The sequence below is a fragment of the Brassica napus genome, chromosome C7 (assembly GCF_020379485.1).
Source record: "Brassica napus cultivar Da-Ae chromosome C7, Da-Ae, whole genome shotgun sequence".
Classification (NCBI taxonomy): domain Eukaryota; kingdom Viridiplantae; phylum Streptophyta; class Magnoliopsida; order Brassicales; family Brassicaceae; genus Brassica; species Brassica napus.
Window position 1 is genome coordinate 49,869,547 of NC_063450.1, and position 17,808 is coordinate 49,887,354.

The 17,808-nt window shown below is 37.2% G+C and overlaps 7 protein-coding genes across 7 annotated transcripts; 5 read left to right on the top strand and 2 right to left on the bottom strand.

The window, feature by feature from the left end:
• Positions 1-552: 552 nt before the first annotated feature.
• On the top strand, positions 553-2,925 carry LOC106410332 (snurportin-1). Its single transcript, XM_013850826.3, has 7 exons — positions 553-983; positions 1,050-1,236; positions 1,322-1,572; positions 1,820-1,934; positions 2,040-2,132; positions 2,352-2,495; positions 2,593-2,925. Exons 1-7 carry the CDS (start codon positions 625-627, stop codon positions 2,704-2,706), a joined length of 1,263 nt encoding a protein of 420 aa, XP_013706280.2. The 5' UTR covers positions 553-624; the 3' UTR covers positions 2,707-2,925.
• On the bottom strand, positions 2,844-4,319 carry LOC106410333 (probable methyltransferase At1g27930). The gene has a single exon (XM_013850827.3). It carries the CDS (start codon positions 4,066-4,068, stop codon positions 3,130-3,132), a length of 939 nt encoding a protein of 312 aa, XP_013706281.2. The 5' UTR covers positions 4,069-4,319; the 3' UTR covers positions 2,844-3,129.
• A 480-nt stretch (positions 4,320-4,799) lies between these two features.
• On the bottom strand, positions 4,800-5,963 carry LOC106410336 (protein transport protein Sec61 subunit gamma-1). Its single transcript, XM_013850830.3, has 3 exons — positions 5,751-5,963; positions 5,444-5,562; positions 4,800-4,978 (listed from the first exon to the last, which is right to left on the bottom strand). Exons 1-2 carry the CDS (start codon positions 5,842-5,844, stop codon positions 5,447-5,449), a joined length of 210 nt encoding a protein of 69 aa, XP_013706284.1. The 5' UTR covers positions 5,845-5,963; the 3' UTR covers positions 4,800-4,978; positions 5,444-5,446.
• A 37-nt stretch (positions 5,964-6,000) lies between these two features.
• On the top strand, positions 6,001-7,363 carry LOC106410173 (protein SINE4-like). The gene has a single exon (XM_013850661.2). The coding sequence runs from the start codon at positions 6,805-6,807 to the stop codon at positions 7,291-7,293; it is 489 nt and encodes a 162-aa protein (XP_013706115.2). The 5' UTR covers positions 6,001-6,804; the 3' UTR covers positions 7,294-7,363.
• Positions 7,364-7,592: 229 nt separating this feature from the next.
• On the top strand, positions 7,593-9,574 carry LOC106407403 (60S ribosomal protein L7a-2-like). Its single transcript, XM_013848259.3, has 7 exons — positions 7,593-7,720; positions 8,189-8,230; positions 8,332-8,533; positions 8,609-8,778; positions 8,864-8,992; positions 9,094-9,186; positions 9,265-9,574. The coding sequence occupies exons 1-7, from the start codon at positions 7,718-7,720 to the stop codon at positions 9,394-9,396; spliced, it is 771 nt and encodes a 256-aa protein (XP_013703713.2). The 5' UTR covers positions 7,593-7,717; the 3' UTR covers positions 9,397-9,574.
• Positions 9,575-9,952: 378 nt separating this feature from the next.
• LOC106409004 (HVA22-like protein d) lies at positions 9,953-11,325 on the top strand. Its single transcript, XM_013849692.3, is given in 5 exon segments — positions 9,953-10,193; positions 10,282-10,308; positions 10,399-10,696; positions 10,699-10,704; positions 10,941-11,325. Coding segments are annotated over 5 exon segments (405 nt in total). The 5' UTR covers positions 9,953-10,146; the 3' UTR covers positions 10,968-11,325.
• Positions 11,326-13,484: 2,159 nt separating this feature from the next.
• LOC106407737 (protein MICRORCHIDIA 7) lies at positions 13,485-17,719 on the top strand. The gene is made up of 18 exons (XM_013848609.3): positions 13,485-14,075; positions 14,183-14,257; positions 14,362-14,396; positions 14,481-14,559; positions 14,657-14,749; positions 14,831-14,915; positions 15,008-15,083; positions 15,371-15,499; positions 15,670-15,768; positions 15,856-15,957; positions 16,047-16,208; positions 16,309-16,404; positions 16,480-16,531; positions 16,617-16,728; positions 16,812-16,882; positions 16,969-17,105; positions 17,190-17,369; positions 17,457-17,719. The coding sequence occupies exons 1-18, from the start codon at positions 13,661-13,663 to the stop codon at positions 17,535-17,537; spliced, it is 2,079 nt and encodes a 692-aa protein (XP_013704063.2). The 5' UTR covers positions 13,485-13,660; the 3' UTR covers positions 17,538-17,719.
• The last annotated feature ends 89 nt before the right edge of the window (positions 17,720-17,808 follow it).

Consider the following 17,808-nt stretch of genomic DNA (forward strand, 5'->3'; position numbering starts at 1 on the left):
AAATCCATTCAAATCTATTATAAAATCAAATATATTAGTAAATCCGTACGATTGAATAACACTTGATTTGATACAGAATTTATGAATCATTAAACCAATAACACATGATTTTAATACAGATTTGAAAATCATAGAACCAATAACATTAGATTTAGTTCGGATTTTCAAATCCATTAAAATACAACAACTAATAACCCCTACTAACATTATTGAATTTAGTTTTAAACTGTATAGTAAATTTTATTATGATTGAAAATAATTTGGTAAACCTTCCTATTTTCACCACACAAAAGGTTAACCACAATTCGTGGAAAATTATTTAAAATTCATCTAAAATTAAATTATTCTAAATCATTTCGTATTCTTCGGAGTAGGAATGGTCGGACAAACGAATTAGCAAAGAAAGCAAGAAACATATGCTATATTTTCTCTAATATAGATCAGATCCGGTCAGACGGAGGTGCTTTTAGGAGGATCCGTTCGTCTACCTCCATTTGATCTAGATTAAGATGGGGTAACTGACAAAAAAAAAAAAGTTTATATATCCCAAATCAAACCGGTTTGGTTTCGTCAATAGGATTCGAACTCGGTACCGCGTGACGATACAGCTTTCTTCCTCCGAGAATGGCGCCGCATGATCTTCGCCGTCCTTTCAAGCGACGACCTATCTCCGACCAACAGAAACGCAGAGACCTTTCACTTCTCCGCCAGTCTCAGCACCGCTCCGACGCCCAGCAGCGAGCTCGAAACCTCGCCTCTTCCGTCATCTCCCTCCAATCATCATCCTCCCCCGATGCCGACCCGGAAACACTACCCGAACCCATGCCCGACGTCGACACCGCTGGACACGAATCGGAAGCCAGTAGCTTTAGCATTCGCCAAGCTTCGAGTCTGAGAGGACCTGAGGCTCGCAAGTGGTTCGCGAGCCAGCTTATGTTACCTGAGTGGATGATCGACGTTCCTGAGAATCTAAGCAGAGATTGGTAACTAACTAGCCCTCTTGTTCGATTTTGTTTTTTATTACAAAGTTTGTAACTTTTTTTTTTTAGGTATGTGCTAGCGAGACCAGCTGGGAAGCGATGTTTTGTAGTGTCAACAGATGGAGTTACCGTTAGCAGGTTACGTAATGGATCTGTCTTGCATCATTTTCCTTCTGCGTTGCCTGGTGGTGCTAGGAAGAAAGGTGTTTCTGGTCCAGCACAATCGTATTCGATACTAGATTGTATATTTCACGAGGTTAAAAGATTCTTCCTTTTATTGGTTTATTATGATTATCTTCGTTTTCTGATCTTACTAAGTGGTTTGGTGTTGTTTTGTGTAGGCGGATCAGACGTATTACGTGATTGATATGGTTTGTTGGAGGGGTTACTCGCTTTATGAATGTACAGCAGAGTTCAGGTTCTTTTGGTTGCAGTCAAAGCTTGATGAGACTGGTGCTTGTGATCCGCCTTCTTTTTACCATAAGTTCAGGTTCAGTGTTGTTCCTTTTTATAACTGCGACCAAAGCGGACTTCACTCGGCTTATACGGGATCATTACCTTATGTCAAGGATGGGTTGTTGTTCTATAACAAGTAAGTTCTTCATTTCATCTCTCCGACTTGTAGGAAGGATGCCATTTAGTTTGCTTCAGTAACCAATATTTTTTGATGATTGCCTGCACTTGTAGATAAAATGTGTCTTTGACAACGTACTCATTGGTCTAGGGCTCTTCTTTGATAAAGTTTTTGTTTAACAATGAATCTTATTTTCTATGTCATTTTGTTTCTGGCCAATTGTTATTCGGCAACATTTACTTAAGTTCATGTAAATTTGTCGCAGGCATGCACATTATCATACTGGGAATACTCCTCTGGTGTTGATATGGAAGGATGAGAGGTGTAGTCAGTATGTCATTGATACAGACAACAATGGACAAGTTCCAAGCCAACAACATGTAAGTGGACTTGACATAGATATAAACAGAGCTCATGCTTTTTTAATACAACTTGTTTAGTGTTATACTCCCGTTTACAAGTCTTAACATATATTCTCTCTGCAGATCGTCTTGGAGTTGCAAGATGATGGGAAAATTGTAACATCAGATGATCCACCTGTAGTAGTTAATTGCTTGAATGCAGATTTTGTTAAACAGGTATGTTCTAGATACGATACAGTGCTTTGATATGAAGTCTACTAGTTAGTGATGTTGTTTAGGAATGTCTGCCTTCTAGGAGAGACTAGGATTAAAAAATCCCTCTAGTTTACTACTGCTTAATCTGCTAATAGACCTCATGTACTGGTAATGACTGAATATATAATATCTCAAGGATGCTTTCTCACTGTGTGCTTCTTGCCATGTTGGATATTACAGTCAGGACTGTCTCCAGGAAGCCTTGTTCGATTTGCCATAGGCGATGGAGGGTTGAACTGTGTGGATGGTAAATTTGAGAAGGCAGATTTACAATATATCAGTGTTTCAAATCGAGCTCGAGCATTTGCGGATAGTTATTCCAAGGTTAACACCCTCTTCCTTTGCATATATTGCACTCGAAATTTTAGGGAATCATATTTTTATGAATTGAAACTCTAAGCATTTACGATCCATCTTGCAGATCATGTTTCAATATATGGCACGACATTCTCCCCTGAAAGTTGAAGATCTTGCATCGATGATTTCACAGGAGAACCAACAAGACAAGCTCCCTGAAGTAGAGATGTCCGATTGAAGAGAGGAGAGACCTTTGAACATTGTGTTGTGTGTTTTGTGGAAACCAGAGAGTATCATACTTTTTTAAAGATTTTCAGCTATTTTTTGGCTTCTCACACACGATGCTTTGATTATAGATACTTTCCTCCATGAAAATGAAAAGAAAAAAAAGCAAAAATTCATTACTTGTAGTGATGACAGGTATAAATATCTATTAATGAATATTTTTGCATGAAAACTATGCTTAAAAAGATAAATCCTGAAAACTATGACCATATCATCAACCTCTATCCATTAACTACTTGGAATGACATTTGTACAAATCTCTGATAGCTGGTCTACATTGAATGCCTTATTTGAACATATACTTCCCTACACACTGTTATGAGACAGAGGCGCCGTAGTGTGACAGAGCAACAACCTTGCTTTTGAACTAATTTTGCTAATATCTGATCAAGGCTGTTTCTGGTGAGCAGAACCTAGATGCATTTGATCGACCCTTGATCCGAAACTTCCAGAAGTTTCCTTTAGCTGAAACCTGATTCTCCTGGCACAAGAATTCCCAGGAGAGCCACTTCTCAACAGTCCTTTGCACATCATGCACTAAAACATCTGTTGTTGAGTTACTACTTCCTTGTCTTGCTAACACAGCCGCAGTGTATATACTCCCCATCCTACCTGGCGCCTCTAAGGCATCTCCACGTGGTCCATCAACAACTATCACATCCCATCTGGTATCGTGTAATTCCTGTGGCAAATCCCTCAGTTTCAGTTTGCATTCTGATGAGCCTTGATGTAGAGTATTCGTATTTAGTGCAGCACATGCGGGGTTAGCTCGGGCATGTCGGAGAAGTTTGTAAGCGTTCTTGACTTCCATCTGATGGTACTTCAAGCTGTAGATTCTTGTGTTGTTGGGATTTACTTCAGCTTTTGTTTTTGATTGTTCATCTTCTAGAATGACGGTAATGCCCCTGGTGTTGATTGAGGATAAAGTGAGGTACTGAGGTGCTAACCCAAAAACAAGGACGTTGCAAGGTGATCTACTAGCAACGGTATCTGATAAGAGCTTGAGTTCATTTTCTGTGAGAGCGCTATAGCTCGCATTAGCACTTATCTGCCGACTGAATGAGGACCGAAATGTGGTGGAAGAGAGGGAACCAGAAGCAGAGGATGAAGACTTTAACGAGATACGGAGGAGGCGAATAACAGAGAGGCTTGAAAGAACGAAGATAAGTAGAGGTATGAGTTTACGTACTGTGAAGTTTGGCATCGTGATCTTTGATTCCCTCTGGTGTTTTGGGGTATCAGGGGAGGAAGGAGGTGAGAATCTAAGTAGAGGGTTGAGAACAGGAAGTGGAGATTGATGAAGTTGTGGAGGCATTATAAAACTATTATCTCCTTTCTTTCAGTATCATCAGGTTCTCAAATGAGTTTGGGAATGGTATTTCATGTTTATCTCATCAGTTGTGTATTTGTGTCATCTTCGAGTGAATATAAAGGAAAGGTCCTATTGCTTCCGTTCCAAGATTCTGTTTGTTGTTTGTTCTGGTTGGCAAGTCATTAACTTGGTAGTTAGGGTTTACCAAACATCATTATTAGAGTTTTAGTATTGGTCATGTCAATGGAGTGGCAAAGAAATTAGTCAAAAAGATATAGACGTGTACCAATGTAATTGCGATTGGGTGAACAAGATTGGTGAATTGGTTGTATACAAGAAACTGTTGAAAGAGTGGTGAATCAGAGGCAAAAGTCTTAATATAGTGTAACGATTAAGGGTAGTAAGTAACTAAGTACTAGCGAGTCTTTACCGTAATCAGGGATCTAATGAAATGAGATTAAGACAAGAGTTCTAGAAATGAAGTATGTATTAAGGATAAGCTACTCTTCAAAAAGTTAATTTACTCTGTAGCTTTCAGTTGCTGGTAGTTCCAAGTGTATATTATCTACCGGTTACTTATATGCAAACATGTAAATTTTTTTTTTTTTTTGTCAAATGTAAAATTTAACTTGATGAATTCACATGAGTTATTTTTCTAAATTTGTGAGTTTTGCCACCATAACTAAAGGTTCACCATCCCAATTTCTAACGGTACAGCGAAATAAACAGTGACATTTATAAAATAGAATGCAATTACTGGAGAGACTAATCTCAAATGTGTGTTTAACAAATGTTTACTCTTTTCGAGTATCTGAACACAAAAAAAACAAAAACTGTTGGAGGTATTTTCTTGAAACAAGCAAGAAAGCTGTTACCCTTCTCTGCTCTTCTCTTGGCCTTCTTCGTTGGTTATCTGCAAACATGCCAAACCAAACATTTATAAGAGTTTGTCTCGAATTACAATTGACAAACTTAAATCCACTTTCACTTGACACTAATTCAGCATTCATATATATCTAAACAAAGAGTTAGATATCAATCATCTTCAATTATGCATAGTCCCTTAACATGCTAATCCAATGCTCATAATCGAATAACAAAAGTCTATTCTTTTGACAACCGAATCCAGGATACACATAAACAATCCTATTAAATGTGCAAATACAAAGTACTTACTCAGCATCTAGAAAGAACAGAACCCTCCAAAGAAATTAATACTATCTGGTATCAAAAGTTGCTTTAATTCAAGAGCTAAGGCATGAGAGCTAAGGAACTGTAAGAAAAGCTTTGGGCAAACCAAACGGAGCTTAACCAATTTAAAAGCATCAATTTAATCCCTAAAAGGTTATAATTAAGTGGTGGAAGAGGATTCAATTACCTTTTAAGTAGCACCGACGATGATGTTGTTGATGGGAATAAAGATGAGCTTCACAAAGAAACCCACGAACCCCATTACTACAAAACCTATCGCTGTACGGACCGCCACTTTCGTGAATTCTACAAAACCAAACCAAACCAAACCAAACAGTTTCAGACATACAACACGGGATCTGTCCCTTCAACATGTAGATCTTACGCATCCGAAGATAGATCCAGCAGATCAGACGTTAAAAAACATACAGATCTCTCACATGCATCATAACTATCTAAAAAGAAGGGAGACAGAAGTAAAGGTGATGTTATACCTTTGCGATCTGGTTTGTGACAACGCTTAACGAGACGAATACTGTCCTTGGCAAAGTCTCTAAGTGGATCGACGACGGAATCGATGGCGTCCATGTCTCTTTCTTTCTTTCTCGACTTTTTTTTTTTCTATTTGTCTTTCCTTTTTTGGTTTGGCACGAAGAGAAAACAAAAATTGGGGAAAATGATTACAGAATATATAGAGGACCAAGTCAACAGAGAGAGGAAATGAGAGAAAATAGCGTCACATGGATATCTATGAGCCAATCACAGAACGAGGCTGTGATGAAAGTACGCCATGTCAGCATATTCAAAACCATACAGGCCTGACATACTGTATTTAGGCCCAAGCCCACTAATAGAATTGTGGCTTCTAGTTATACGGAACATCACAGGGTCCATTAATGTTTCACATGGAAGAAAATAAGAATAGGGTTTAGAATGTTTGCTTTCAAGTTTCAACAATACTAGAGGAATGCTAATTTTACTTTGGAATTTGATGGCATTATTTTTTCACGCTAGCTATATATTGGAATTTTAAAGCAGAAATCATCTAGCAATTTAGAGGCATGCTCATACTCAAAGTCATAGCTTTCTTTGATTCTCGAGAGAACAAAACAAAGGCTCATAATGTATGAGTAGCCAGCCACTTGTCAAGTATTAGTAAAAAAAGTATCTAACTGTTATTAAGGGAACAAATGAAAGAAGAAGATCTACTCCATGGATTCAAAGTTTGGAAACACATCATCTAATGGTTATTATTACTGATTTTATTTTTTCTTAAAATTAATTGTAAAATAAATGTTCTGTTATGATTTTTCCTTGCTTGTAGAATATATTGTTCAGTAATTTGAAATATTGAATTATCAGTTTCAAATTTTTGAATTTTATAATTCAATGTAAAAGAGTAAAATTTGAACCATTTTTCAAAAAATAATAAGTAAATGGTAATTACTGAGATCTCTCACAAGATTTTCGGCCTTTTAGAAAACCAAGTGATGTGTTAGTTCTACTCTTAAATTCTATGGTCAAGTATTATTTTCCGGGGGCCAAAAAATGGAAGTAAAAGAGGAAAACCCACACGAGCGATTGAAGCAGAAGCTGAGCGAGCTTGAGAAAGTATGGACCGCAATGAAAGAAGGCAAAAGCTCATCTGCAGTTTCGTGTATCACTGTGGAAGAAGCCCTTGAGTTAGTGGAAAACTCTCCAAGGAAGCTGATGATCTCTCTTCAACACGATCAAGCTGGTTCAGAGGTAGAGATGAGATCACCCTATAGGAGAAAACTCTTTCACGACTCTGATGATGATGATGATGAGACTAGAACGACAAGGTTGTCTCATTCGACTTGTTGGTCTTCGAATGTGACGAGAGCTGGAGATAATAATAATAATAAGATTAACAAGAAGCATGAGAAGAAGAAGAATAGAGGAAGTATTGTCCGTGTTTGTGTAATTGTTATTTTGCTATGTGTTTTGGTTGTGTTGATCAACGGCTTTGATCAGCTCTCCATGAACAGAGAGATCTATAATTTGGTACCTACCTGAATTTTGTTTTCGAGAAATAATATGCTTTTAAACTCAATAAAACAAAAATGGTCTTAGAATATATATTATTAATCCTCGCTTTATATTCAAGAATCTGATCAAGGTATGATGTATTTTTGGCTGTAAAACTATATACAGAGCTGGGATACTTGATTTGATTTGACTTGAGTTTAGAAAACAAAATAAGGATATTTCATTATTTTCGGACATTAGTAAAGACAAAACACATCTTATGTTTACTAGTTGTGTTATAAAAAGTGGTTGGGTTTATAGTTAAGCCCAACAAAAGGCCCAATCTGAACCACTCACGTAACGAGAAACCCTAAATGCTCGACTGTCTTCTCTTCCGTTAGTTATTAGTCTCTCTAGCGTTTTAGTTTCTTCTCTCTCTCTCAGGAATAAACAGTTGCTGTGGAAATCGGAAATGGTATTACTTTCTCGTTCGAGTTCATTACATTGTTCTTAAAGTCATTCATTAGCCAGTTCATTGTTAATTCACTCTACTTAGAGCAGTCCCATCTTATTAGTTTTGGTGAATCTACTGCATTAATGGATTATGTTCTTCTTCTTCTTTTAGATTCGAGATATAGTGCTAAATTGTATTAGCCTGATTCCTAAGTTTCTGCACCTGTGGTTGAGAAGAGGATATGTTTTAAAATCTGATCTTCTATGTTTCAGTGTAGCAGCTAACATAGTTACGGTGTAAGATGAATTGATTGCTACTTCTTTAGCCTATTTATCTGTTAGCTTATACATGTTATATACAATTCATGCTTGCTATAGAAGCCTACCTACTTGTTTATTTGTTATACTTCTCTCTTATCTTGTCTTGTGGCTGTTCATCATCGTTTAACATGCTTCATAACACTAAAAATATGTACTTTAATTGGTTTAGGCCCCAAAGAAAGGAGTCAAAGCGGTTACCAAGAAGAAGCCGGTATTTGATTAGTGATTACCTTCCTCCTCTCTCTCTCTCTATAAAATGTGTTTGCTTTTCTCTGTACCTCTGCTTAGTTGTAAACATCTTCTTGGTTTCAGGAGAAAGTAACAAACCCACTTTTTGAGAGGCGTCCAAAGCAATTTGGAATCGGAGGAGCATTGCCACCGAAGAAGGATCTCACCAGATACATCAAATGGCCAAAGTCCATCCGCCTCCAGAGGCAGAAGCGTATTCTGAAGCAGAGGCTTAAGGTCCCACCTGCACTCAACCAGTTCACTAAGACCCTTGACAAGAACTTAGGTCTTTCCCCATCTCCTTCCCTTTTGATGTTGCTCTGTTTTAGCTGTTTTTAACACAATGTCTTTATAATTGCAGCAACTTCTCTCTTGAAGATTCTCCTCAAGTACAGGCCTGAGGACAAAACAGCCAAGAAGGAGCGTCTTCTCAAGAAGGCTCAGTCTGAGGCCGAGGGAAAGCCTGTTGAATCGAAGAAGCCTATTGTTGTGAAGTATGGTCTTAACCATGTTACATACCTCATTGAGCAGGTCTGTTCCCTTTCTGAACTAATCCAGTCGTCACTCTCTAGTGATTAGTCTTGTCTGCAACTTATTCGTTTTTTTATGATTTCAGAACAAGGCGCAACTGGTGGTGATTGCTCATGATGTGGACCCCATTGAGTTGGTTGTCTGGTTACCTGCACTGTGCAGGAAAATGGAGGTTCCTTACTGCATTATCAAGGGGAAGTCACGATTGGGAGCGGTAATGATAATATGATTTGTTTACTCATTATATGTGTTAGGAAAAAAAAAAACATGTATTGTGATCTGTAATCTCCTTTGTTGGTGGTGACTTGTTTGCAGATTGTCCACCAGAAAACAGCAGCTTGCTTGTGTTTGACAACGGTGAAGAACGAGGACAAGATGGAGTTCAGCAAAGTCCTTGAGGCTATTAAGGTAAGAGATGATTGTTCATCTTCATTTGCTAAATATTTAAAAATAAATTCTTTAACTGTTTGCATGGTTGTATTATAGGCAAACTTTAATGACAAATATGAAGAGAACCGGAAGAAGTGGGGAGGTGGGATAATGGGATCCAAATCACAGGCCAAGACCAAGGCTAAAGAGATAGTTCTAGCCAAGGAAGCTGCTCAGAGGATGAATTAATCTATAGTTTTATATTTTGCCTTAAAAAGTCTTTTGTTTTAGCTGCTGGGACACCCCTCTTTACACCGCCTTGAGTATCCCATATTTGACTTGGGCTTTATGGAATTTTAACTTTTGAAAAGATTCATAGTGCATATCTCTGATGATCTAAAAGTAGAAAAGAAAAGCATTCTCTGAACTTGTGAAGCTTAATTGTTGGGCAAAGAATCTTCCATGACCACTAGTTTCCTCGGTGAAGTTGATCTATTATTCGAATGACACGAGTCTTTCATGTAATCATCAAAGGCTAAATAAACAAAGAAAGCTCCTGGAAAATGCAATCACCAACCGACCATCTTTGTTTTTAGGTCGGTCATGTCAAGTTAGAATACTGTCTCCCTTTGTTTTCTCGCCACGTGACACCAATCTTATGAACTGAACTGAACCGAACCGATTCAAACCAGGCTTATTTGGATTCGCAAAATGAACAAATAGACCAGACCAGAGTAGTTGTAAACCGACCGACATGACATGAGCGTTTATGTTCTTTTTTCATTTTTACTTATTAAACCGTAACTATTTTGTAAATTCCAACGAAAAAGGAGTGAACCAACTGTAGCAAACCGAACATTTCTCCAAGAGACATTTTTTTTCTATAAATTAGGCTCTTCCTTAAAAAAGAGCCTCAACAATTTCACAGAGTTGTCTCTCTGTTTCTCACTCTTCCAGATTTTAGTAGCTTCTGAAATTTCTTTAAAGAACTAAGAGAAAATGACCAAGTTTTGGACTTTGGTCACTGCTCTTCATACAGGCGCTGGGTATTCTTCATCCTCCTACCGCTGATTTATAAAAAAATTATCTGTTAGGCTTTCCATATCTCTAATATGGTTTGATATGTATGTGCAGGCCTGTGGTGATGTTGGTGTATCCATTGTAAGTTTTCCTTTAACTCTATTTTGTTTTATTAACAGAAGAATAAAATAAAAAAAATTTAGGTTAAAAGTTTATATTCATATATATCAGGTACGCATCGGTGGTAGCGATGGAGACCGCAACGAAAGTAGACGATGAACAGTGGTTATCCTACTGGATCATATACTCGTTCCTAACACTCACGGAGCTGATTCTGCAATCGCTTCTTGAGTGGATTCCTATTTGGTACTCAGTCAAACTTGTGTTTGTAGCTTGGTTGGTTCTGCCTCAGTTCCATGGCGCAGCTTTCATCTACAACCGTTTGGTTAGAGAATATTTCAAGAAACACGGTGTCTTCCCTCAACACCAGTCCAAGCCCACCAAGCCCAAGATCCTCCACTCCATTTCCCCCACCGGGTAATAAATCTTGCTTTTTGTTTCTTATAATTTAAATTCTTAATCTTGAAAAAGTAAAACAAACATAAAAGAGCATCATAAATTTAGAACTCAAAAATAGATTTATCCTAGGAAAGTTAAGGCTGCCTAATTTTCTAATTTACCGAGCAGTAGCGTTATAACAAGTGTATTTAGTATTTACTGGTGACCTAGTTTGTTTTTGAATTTTATTAATTGGTTTTAAAATGTGTGTATAGGAGGGACACGAGGCTCACTCTCACTGACGCAAGAACAAAAAAAAATTAAAGAAAAGAGGAGTGAGTAGACACAAGAAGCTTCTTTAGCTAGTATTGTAATGGAGTTGGTGGTGGTCCCGTCTTGTCTAATCTTACGTTTAGCTTTTGTTTATACAAAAAAGAATTGGTCTGGGGAAGGATATGATCATATGATGATGACTGATGAGTTGTGTGGTCGTTTTAAAATTAGATGCGACTTCTTGTTGTTGTATTTCTTTAGCTTCTTCACGTAATTTCCATTTGGGAACACAAGTGTTACGCTATTGTTTGTTGTTTAACTCGCTTTCAAACTTTGTGAGAATAAAGTGTCACCATGTTAAAAAATAATTCAAAACATTTGATGTGATTGAATTTCTTTAGTTTAGGATTCAAAGCAAATATCCTACCGAATCAATCAACCATCAATATTGACATCATATCTGACGGAAAATCGATGCGTAATAACAATCCATAAGGCATGAGTACAAGTGCACAAGCCTTTGATCGTAGCCAAAAGTCATATCCCATGTTTTGTATTTTTTGTTACAACCCATTTGGGGAAAAAGAAGATATAACCCAAAGTCGGAAGCAAATCGATATAGTTAAGGCCTATAATTAAAAATTACATGAACTTCAAAATGGATACAAAGAGATAAGTCCATCTATAGTTGAGTCTGAATCCAAGTATGTCTCCTATTATTCATCTGTATCATTCTTGATTTGAATCGCTTATCTGGACCGGGACTATACAAAGTTACTTGGTGAGAAGATTGATTTTTTTGGGATAAATTCTGTTGGTTGATCTGGTCAATGCCAGAGAGAAACACATTTACTATATTGTCACAGTATCTAATCTGAATTTAGAATATTTTCCGGTTAATATTATAATTAGATAACCAGATAACCTACTACTAAACTAGCATATAAAATGTATATGCCAAATTGTTATGAAAAAAAATGTATATGCCAAAATTTAAGACCAAAATTCCTGCATACTTTATTTTCCAAAAAGTACTGTAGCACATTTCCAAGTTTCACCTACCATTTACCATGGAAGATTGAATTTACAATGAGACAACATTAAGATTTTTTTTCTTTCTGAATATATGTTAAATTTATTTAAAGAAAAACTACTTTGTTTACAACAAGTGCATATGTTTTTTGAAAAGTAGAACTTTGTTACAACCCAAATCTTCTATCTTGTGGCAACCACAATGTTAATGCTCCTGTATACTTCAAGTTTCCTATTTGTCGCAATGAGAAACATCTGTTTATGACTTGCCTGTCAATTAGCTTCACCAAAGAACCTGCCAATATTGGTGTATTGCCATACCTTCTCTCATTTCGCTCCCGCCATAGAAAAGAGACAGTTACTTGCAGTGTATATCGAATGAGGAACCTTTCCAACAAACCTCCATTGGTGTCCAGAATCAGAAACATCAGCTCCAACCACAGAGTTGTGTACGAGTTCAGTAACAAACCTCGCACCAGTTTCGACAAGACTTCTGCCGAGTAACTACACTCAAAAAAGAGATGGTCCCTTGATTCCATCACATTATGACAGAGAACTCATGATGGGTTAGCTCCAACGTTCCATGTCAACATGCGATCTCCCGTTGACAATCTATTTTGAATTGCTAACCAATGAAGGAAAGCGTATTTCGGGATGTGATGTCTATACCAGATGCTTTTCCACCATTGAACGGGAGGGTCTTCTTTTCGAATAAGTTCCCATGTTTGTTTTGTCTTGAAAATTGCTTGATACTTTCCTTCGCTCTGTTTCCACAGTGCTACATCAGTTTCTCCGGTGAGTTTCAGCCGCTGATCCTTACAGATTTTTTCAACTTCATTAAATACATCAGCCCTATGTCTTCTCCTCCTCGATTTTTACATTTAGACAACATTAAGATGCTTCTGGTTAATGATAATCGAGTGTGCACATAAATCTATGATCTATCGAGAGATCAAAGTGTACAATACGTATGTCAAAAGCATACTTTTAATGTTTCACAAAATGTATGATATTGATTTTTTTGTTACAAAAAATATTATTTTGATTTTCAGTACAACTCCTGCTGTTTTATTATCTGGGTGGCTTTAACTGAAATACTGAATGCACAAAAATCATTTTTTTAAAGTGGAATTTAATATATAAATTAGGTATAGATAAACTAATTATAAATAATTTTATATGATTTAATTGGTCATATTATACCCAATAAAAATAAAAGTTATCCAGAACTATAAATATTTTGAAACAAACAGATATTAATTGCAAGTTGGATTGATTTTATAAATAAGTTTATATCTCTCAATATTATTTGGTTAAATATGCGTGCGTAACTGACAATAGCATAGATATATTCACATTGATATTATAAATTGAATTTTATAAATATATACTATATTTTGTTAAGTACGATAAAGACTAAACAAGTCAACTAGCCGACAGGAAAAAATTAGTGAAACAAGTAAAAGTAATACACGTGGAAGGTCAAAGTAAAACCCTTTTCTTTACAGTTTCTCTTGTTTCTTTTTAGTTATGTCCGCCGCTTCTTAATTTAATTTATAGTCTCCGATTGTCGCTCTAGTCCGTCACTCCTCCTCACCGGCGAGTAGCAGCAGTTTTTAACTCTCTTTTGTTTCTTTTAACTCTTCAAAAGTTTCTTGTTCAACCCCATTCGTCTTCCGTCTCTCCATTGATGGATAACGATGTAAAGCCAGAGACTATACCACCCTACTTTCCGCGAGACGACACTGTAACTCTCATCGATCTATGCAGCACCGATGACTCCGACGTCGAGGAACATGTTGCCGAACGAAGGTATAATTCTGTGGGTGCCAAGAGAGGGCGAGATACTTCCTCTGCATGGGACAGAGAGAATGTGAAGAGAGGAACGGTGGAGAATGAGTTGGCAGTCGTGTTGCCGCCGGGAGGATTTGACCAATCGGTTCCTCCGGTGAATTTGACGCATACTTTCCCGGCGGATCCATGCAATGCCTTCTCGCATATGCCGGCGGCGGGAGTGTCGTCGGGTAGAGTTGGCAGTTGCAAGCAGTTTTGGAAAGCTGGTGATTATGAAGGAGCGCCTGGTGGTAATTGGGATCTTTCTTCAGGTAAACACAGAGCATAGAACTTCTTGGTGTCCTAACTTGTTCTCTTACAGTAATGTGAAAACACATTGATACATGTTCCCACTGTGTTTTTTTTTTTTGTGTCTCAGGTGGCTTTGATCATGTAAGGGTCCATCCCAAGTTCCTACATTCTAATGCTACCAGTCACAAATGGGCTCTTGGAGGTTTTCTTTTTTTCTTTTTTTATTTTTTTAATTAATCAACCTTGATTTGAGCTTATCTAAATATATGAGCGAATTTGTTTTGTTATATATGTTCGCTCTTGCAGCTTTTGCAGAGCTTTTGGACAATGCTTTGGATGAGGTGTGTTTAGTTTTCTAACTAATATTAGAAAGATCAGAGCGCATTAGCTTCTGCTTTGTACTAATGGCTCTTCATTGAAACCAGGTTGCCACTGGAGCTACTTATGTTAACGTAGACATGCTTGAGAACAAGAAAGAAGGAAACAGGATGTTATTAATTGAAGGTTTACATTTTGATTTTAGCATATCTCAGAGAATCTCTTCCCTTTTTTTATTCATGTGGTTATTATGTACGAGCATCCTGATGTTCGAAATGTACAGATAATGGAGGTGGGATGGATCCTGAGAAAATGCGACAATGCATGTCTCTAGGATACTCTGCCAAAAGCAAACTTGCGAACACCATTGGACAATGTAATTTATTCTTTTGCCAACCCCAGTGATAGTTATAATATGTTTTGAGGAAAAATGCTTATTTCAGTTTACTGTTTATAGATGGAAATGGTTTTAAGACGAGTACAATGAGACTTGGAGCTGATGTCATTGTATTCTCACGCTGCCCTGGAAAAGATGGAAAGAGGTTAGTTTTTTAATTACCAATTTGTTAACCCTTTCGGTTTATAATTTTCTGTTATTTCATTTTTTTTTTATTTGATTTGATGTTGGTTTTAGCGCTACGCAGAGCATCGGGCTCCTATCATATACGTTTCTGAGGAGCACAGGAAAGGAGGACATTGTTGTACCCATGGTAATCTTTCTTTGTTTAATTGTCTGTGGCACTGTTATAGAATAACTCCATGGTCACCACTTGGTTTCTCTATTCTGAATAGTAATGATGATATGATTCTTCTCGCTCAGTACCTTAGCTTGTACATCAGTTTTGTAAAATGTTCAGCATTGCTCGTTCACCATTGTGACTTAGCTTTGTCTCTTATACCTATCTGCTGCCATAGAAGATCTATTTTCAAATTTTAGATGAATATTTGTATCCATTTTATCTCTTATATTCTCATCTGACGTGATTTAAATGACCAGCTTGACTACGAAAAAAGAGACCTTGAATGGAGTAAAATAGTCAGGTCTTCTCTTAGTGATTGGGATAAGAACGTGAAAACAATAATTCAATGGTCTCCATTCTCTAGTGAAGAGGATCTTCTTCGTCAGGTAAATATATTTTCTTTTGTTCAGTGCAGTTTCTCAGTCACCTATTCATACTAATATTTTACTAACAGTGACTTTTTTTTCACTCAGTTGATGTGTATTTTCATATATTCCTACCCCTTTACTGTCTCTGAGCTGATGTTCTCACTAATGTGCTCCTTAATATGTTGTAGTTTGGTCTAATGAAGAATTGTGGGACAAGGATAATCATATATAACCTGTGGGAAGATGACCATGGGTTGCTGGAACTTGATTTTGATGCTGATCCTCATGTATGTGTTTTTATTGCTCAGTGTATGCGAAAATATTGTTTGAGATAACGCAGAGCTGTTATGCATAACATATTGCTGTATCTTCAGGATATCCAACTGAGAGGTGTCAATAGGGATGAGAAAAACATCAAAATGGCTGCTCAGTTTCCTAACTCTAGGCATTTCCTAACCTTCAAACACTCACTCAGGGTATATATATACACATTCATTATTTCTCATTATAGGAGAGAATCTTGTTCTACAAATTCATTTCTCACATGTTTACAACGTGTTCCCAGAGTTATGTATCAATCCTCTACCTAAGAATCCCACCTGCATTTCGTATCATACTAAGAGGAAAAGACGTTGAGCACCACAACGTCGTGAATGATATGATGCAGACTGAGCAGATCACATATCGACCTCAGTATGGTGCCGATACTTATGTTAAGGATTCCAATGTATGTTTTCTTGAACAACTTAACTAAACCAGCCTTCTTGTAATTCTATTTTACTGCTAGCAAGGATCCAATTTTAAAGCTGGTTACTTCTTTTGATCAGATGTCTGCCGTTGTAGTTCTCGGATTCGTGAAGGACGCTAAACACCATGTTGATGTTCAAGGCTTTAATGTCTACCACAAAAACCGACTCATCAAGGTGATTAACATTGATACTATGCCTTTACTGGACTTCATATTCTCATGTTATTGCTTTTCTAACTTGTTTCATCAGCCGTTTTGGAGGATATGGAATGCAGCAGGCAGTGATGGTCGTGGAGTCATAGGTATTGCTTGATCTGGAAGTTGTATTACTTTATTTTCTTATTGTAACATAAAGATGTAATGCTAGTTTCTTCTGTCTACTAATAGGTGTTCTTGAAGCTAATTTTGTTGAGCCTGCTCATGATAAGCAAGGCTTTGAGCGTACAACAGTTCTCTCTAGACTCGAAACACGGCTTGTTCAAATGCAGAAGATTTATTGGTCTGATTCTTTTCCTAATAATCAAGCGATGACTTGGATGTTCCATGGCTTATGTTGTTTCGATTCCTTTTTTTAATTATTAGGAGCACCAACTGTCACAAAATTGGCTACGCACCTAGGCGATACAAGCCTGTAAACGGATATAGTCACAGAGGTACAGTGTGTTTATTTGTTTATAAGGTCCAAAACGGATAAAGTAGGAAACAGACATTTGAAAAAGTGTTTTCTATTGGATTATAGACACATCACCAGAGAATGATCCTGAGGGATCTGCTCCACCAGGCATCAAAACTAGAGCTTCTGACAAGTTCTACTCCAGCTCATATCCTAGTCATCATAAAGGGGACAATGGTGTGCCAGGGAAAGATAGTACACTGGTAAAACACTCCCCAACCAAAATCCTCAAAGAGCTTTCCGTTGTAACAGATCTTTTATTTTTTATTCTCCTTGGTACTCTTTAGTATTTGCAAGAGGAGCTGAGACGTGAGAAAGAGCGTAGCAAGGCACTTGAAGATGAGGTTAATATAGCAAGGGAGAAAATAGAAGAAATGAGCAAAGAGCAAGAGAATCTAATTGAGATATTCACAGAGGAAAGAGATAGGCGTGATGGAGAGGAAGAAAATCTTAGGAAGAAGCTAGAGGTTCCTTCCTCGTTCACTAAGCAAAACCTTTCTCCATTTTATAACTCGGTTTGATTATCATTTTGTATGCTTATTTTTTCGTTGCAGGAGACGTCGAACACGATCGAAGAGTTGTTGAATAAGATCAGAAAGCTGGAGGACTCTAAAGGCTCGAGCTGGAGACGTTAGGCATTGAACTTGCATATATGATTTGATGTTGACTTATGAAAAAGGTATTTCTATTTGATTTGTGGCTCAACCTGCATGGGGGTTGGGATGCATGTTGTAGATTAGTGTAACAGTTGTAATTGGTTTTAGTCTCCGGTTGGAGTTACTCTAATAAATTCAAAATTGGAGTTATTTTGCGGCTACATCAACTTAAAACATTAACATGAAGTTTCTTGAGTTGTTGTGTTATGGACTCCCTCTTCATAGCCAAATAGACTCACAAAAACAAGTT

Bases quoted from the DNA above. Each gene is read 5' to 3' on its own strand.
- LOC106410332 (XM_013850826.3), top strand. From the start codon at position 625: ATGGCGCCGCATGATCTTCGCCGTCCTTTCAAGCGACGACCTATCTCC. The intron at 1,237-1,321 runs GTTAAAAGATTC...TGTTTTGTGTAG, and splicing joins TAGATTGTATATTTCACGAG to GCGGATCAGACGTATTACGT. The intron at 1,935-2,039 runs GTAAGTGGACTT...TTCTCTCTGCAG, and splicing joins AAGTTCCAAGCCAACAACAT to ATCGTCTTGGAGTTGCAAGA.
- LOC106410333 (XM_013850827.3), bottom strand. From the start codon at position 4,068: ATGCCTCCACAACTTCATCAATCTCCACTTCCTGTTCTCAACCCTCTA.
- LOC106410336 (XM_013850830.3), bottom strand. From the start codon at position 5,844: ATGGACGCCATCGATTCCGTCGTCGATCCACTTAGAGACTTTGCCAAG. The intron at 5,563-5,750 runs GTATAACATCAC...TTGGTTTTGTAG, and splicing joins TCACAAACCAGATCGCAAAG to AATTCACGAAAGTGGCGGTC.
- LOC106410173 (XM_013850661.2), top strand. From the start codon at position 6,805: ATGGAAGTAAAAGAGGAAAACCCACACGAGCGATTGAAGCAGAAGCTG.
- LOC106407403 (XM_013848259.3), top strand. The intron at 8,779-8,863 runs GTCTGTTCCCTT...TTATGATTTCAG, and splicing joins TTACATACCTCATTGAGCAG to AACAAGGCGCAACTGGTGGT. The intron at 9,187-9,264 runs GTAAGAGATGAT...GTTGTATTATAG, and splicing joins AAGTCCTTGAGGCTATTAAG to GCAAACTTTAATGACAAATA.
- LOC106407737 (XM_013848609.3), top strand. From the start codon at position 13,661: ATGGATAACGATGTAAAGCCAGAGACTATACCACCCTACTTTCCGCGA. The intron at 17,106-17,189 runs GTAAAACACTCC...GGTACTCTTTAG, and splicing joins CAGGGAAAGATAGTACACTG to TATTTGCAAGAGGAGCTGAG. The intron at 17,370-17,456 runs GTTCCTTCCTCG...TTTTCGTTGCAG, and splicing joins ATCTTAGGAAGAAGCTAGAG to GAGACGTCGAACACGATCGA.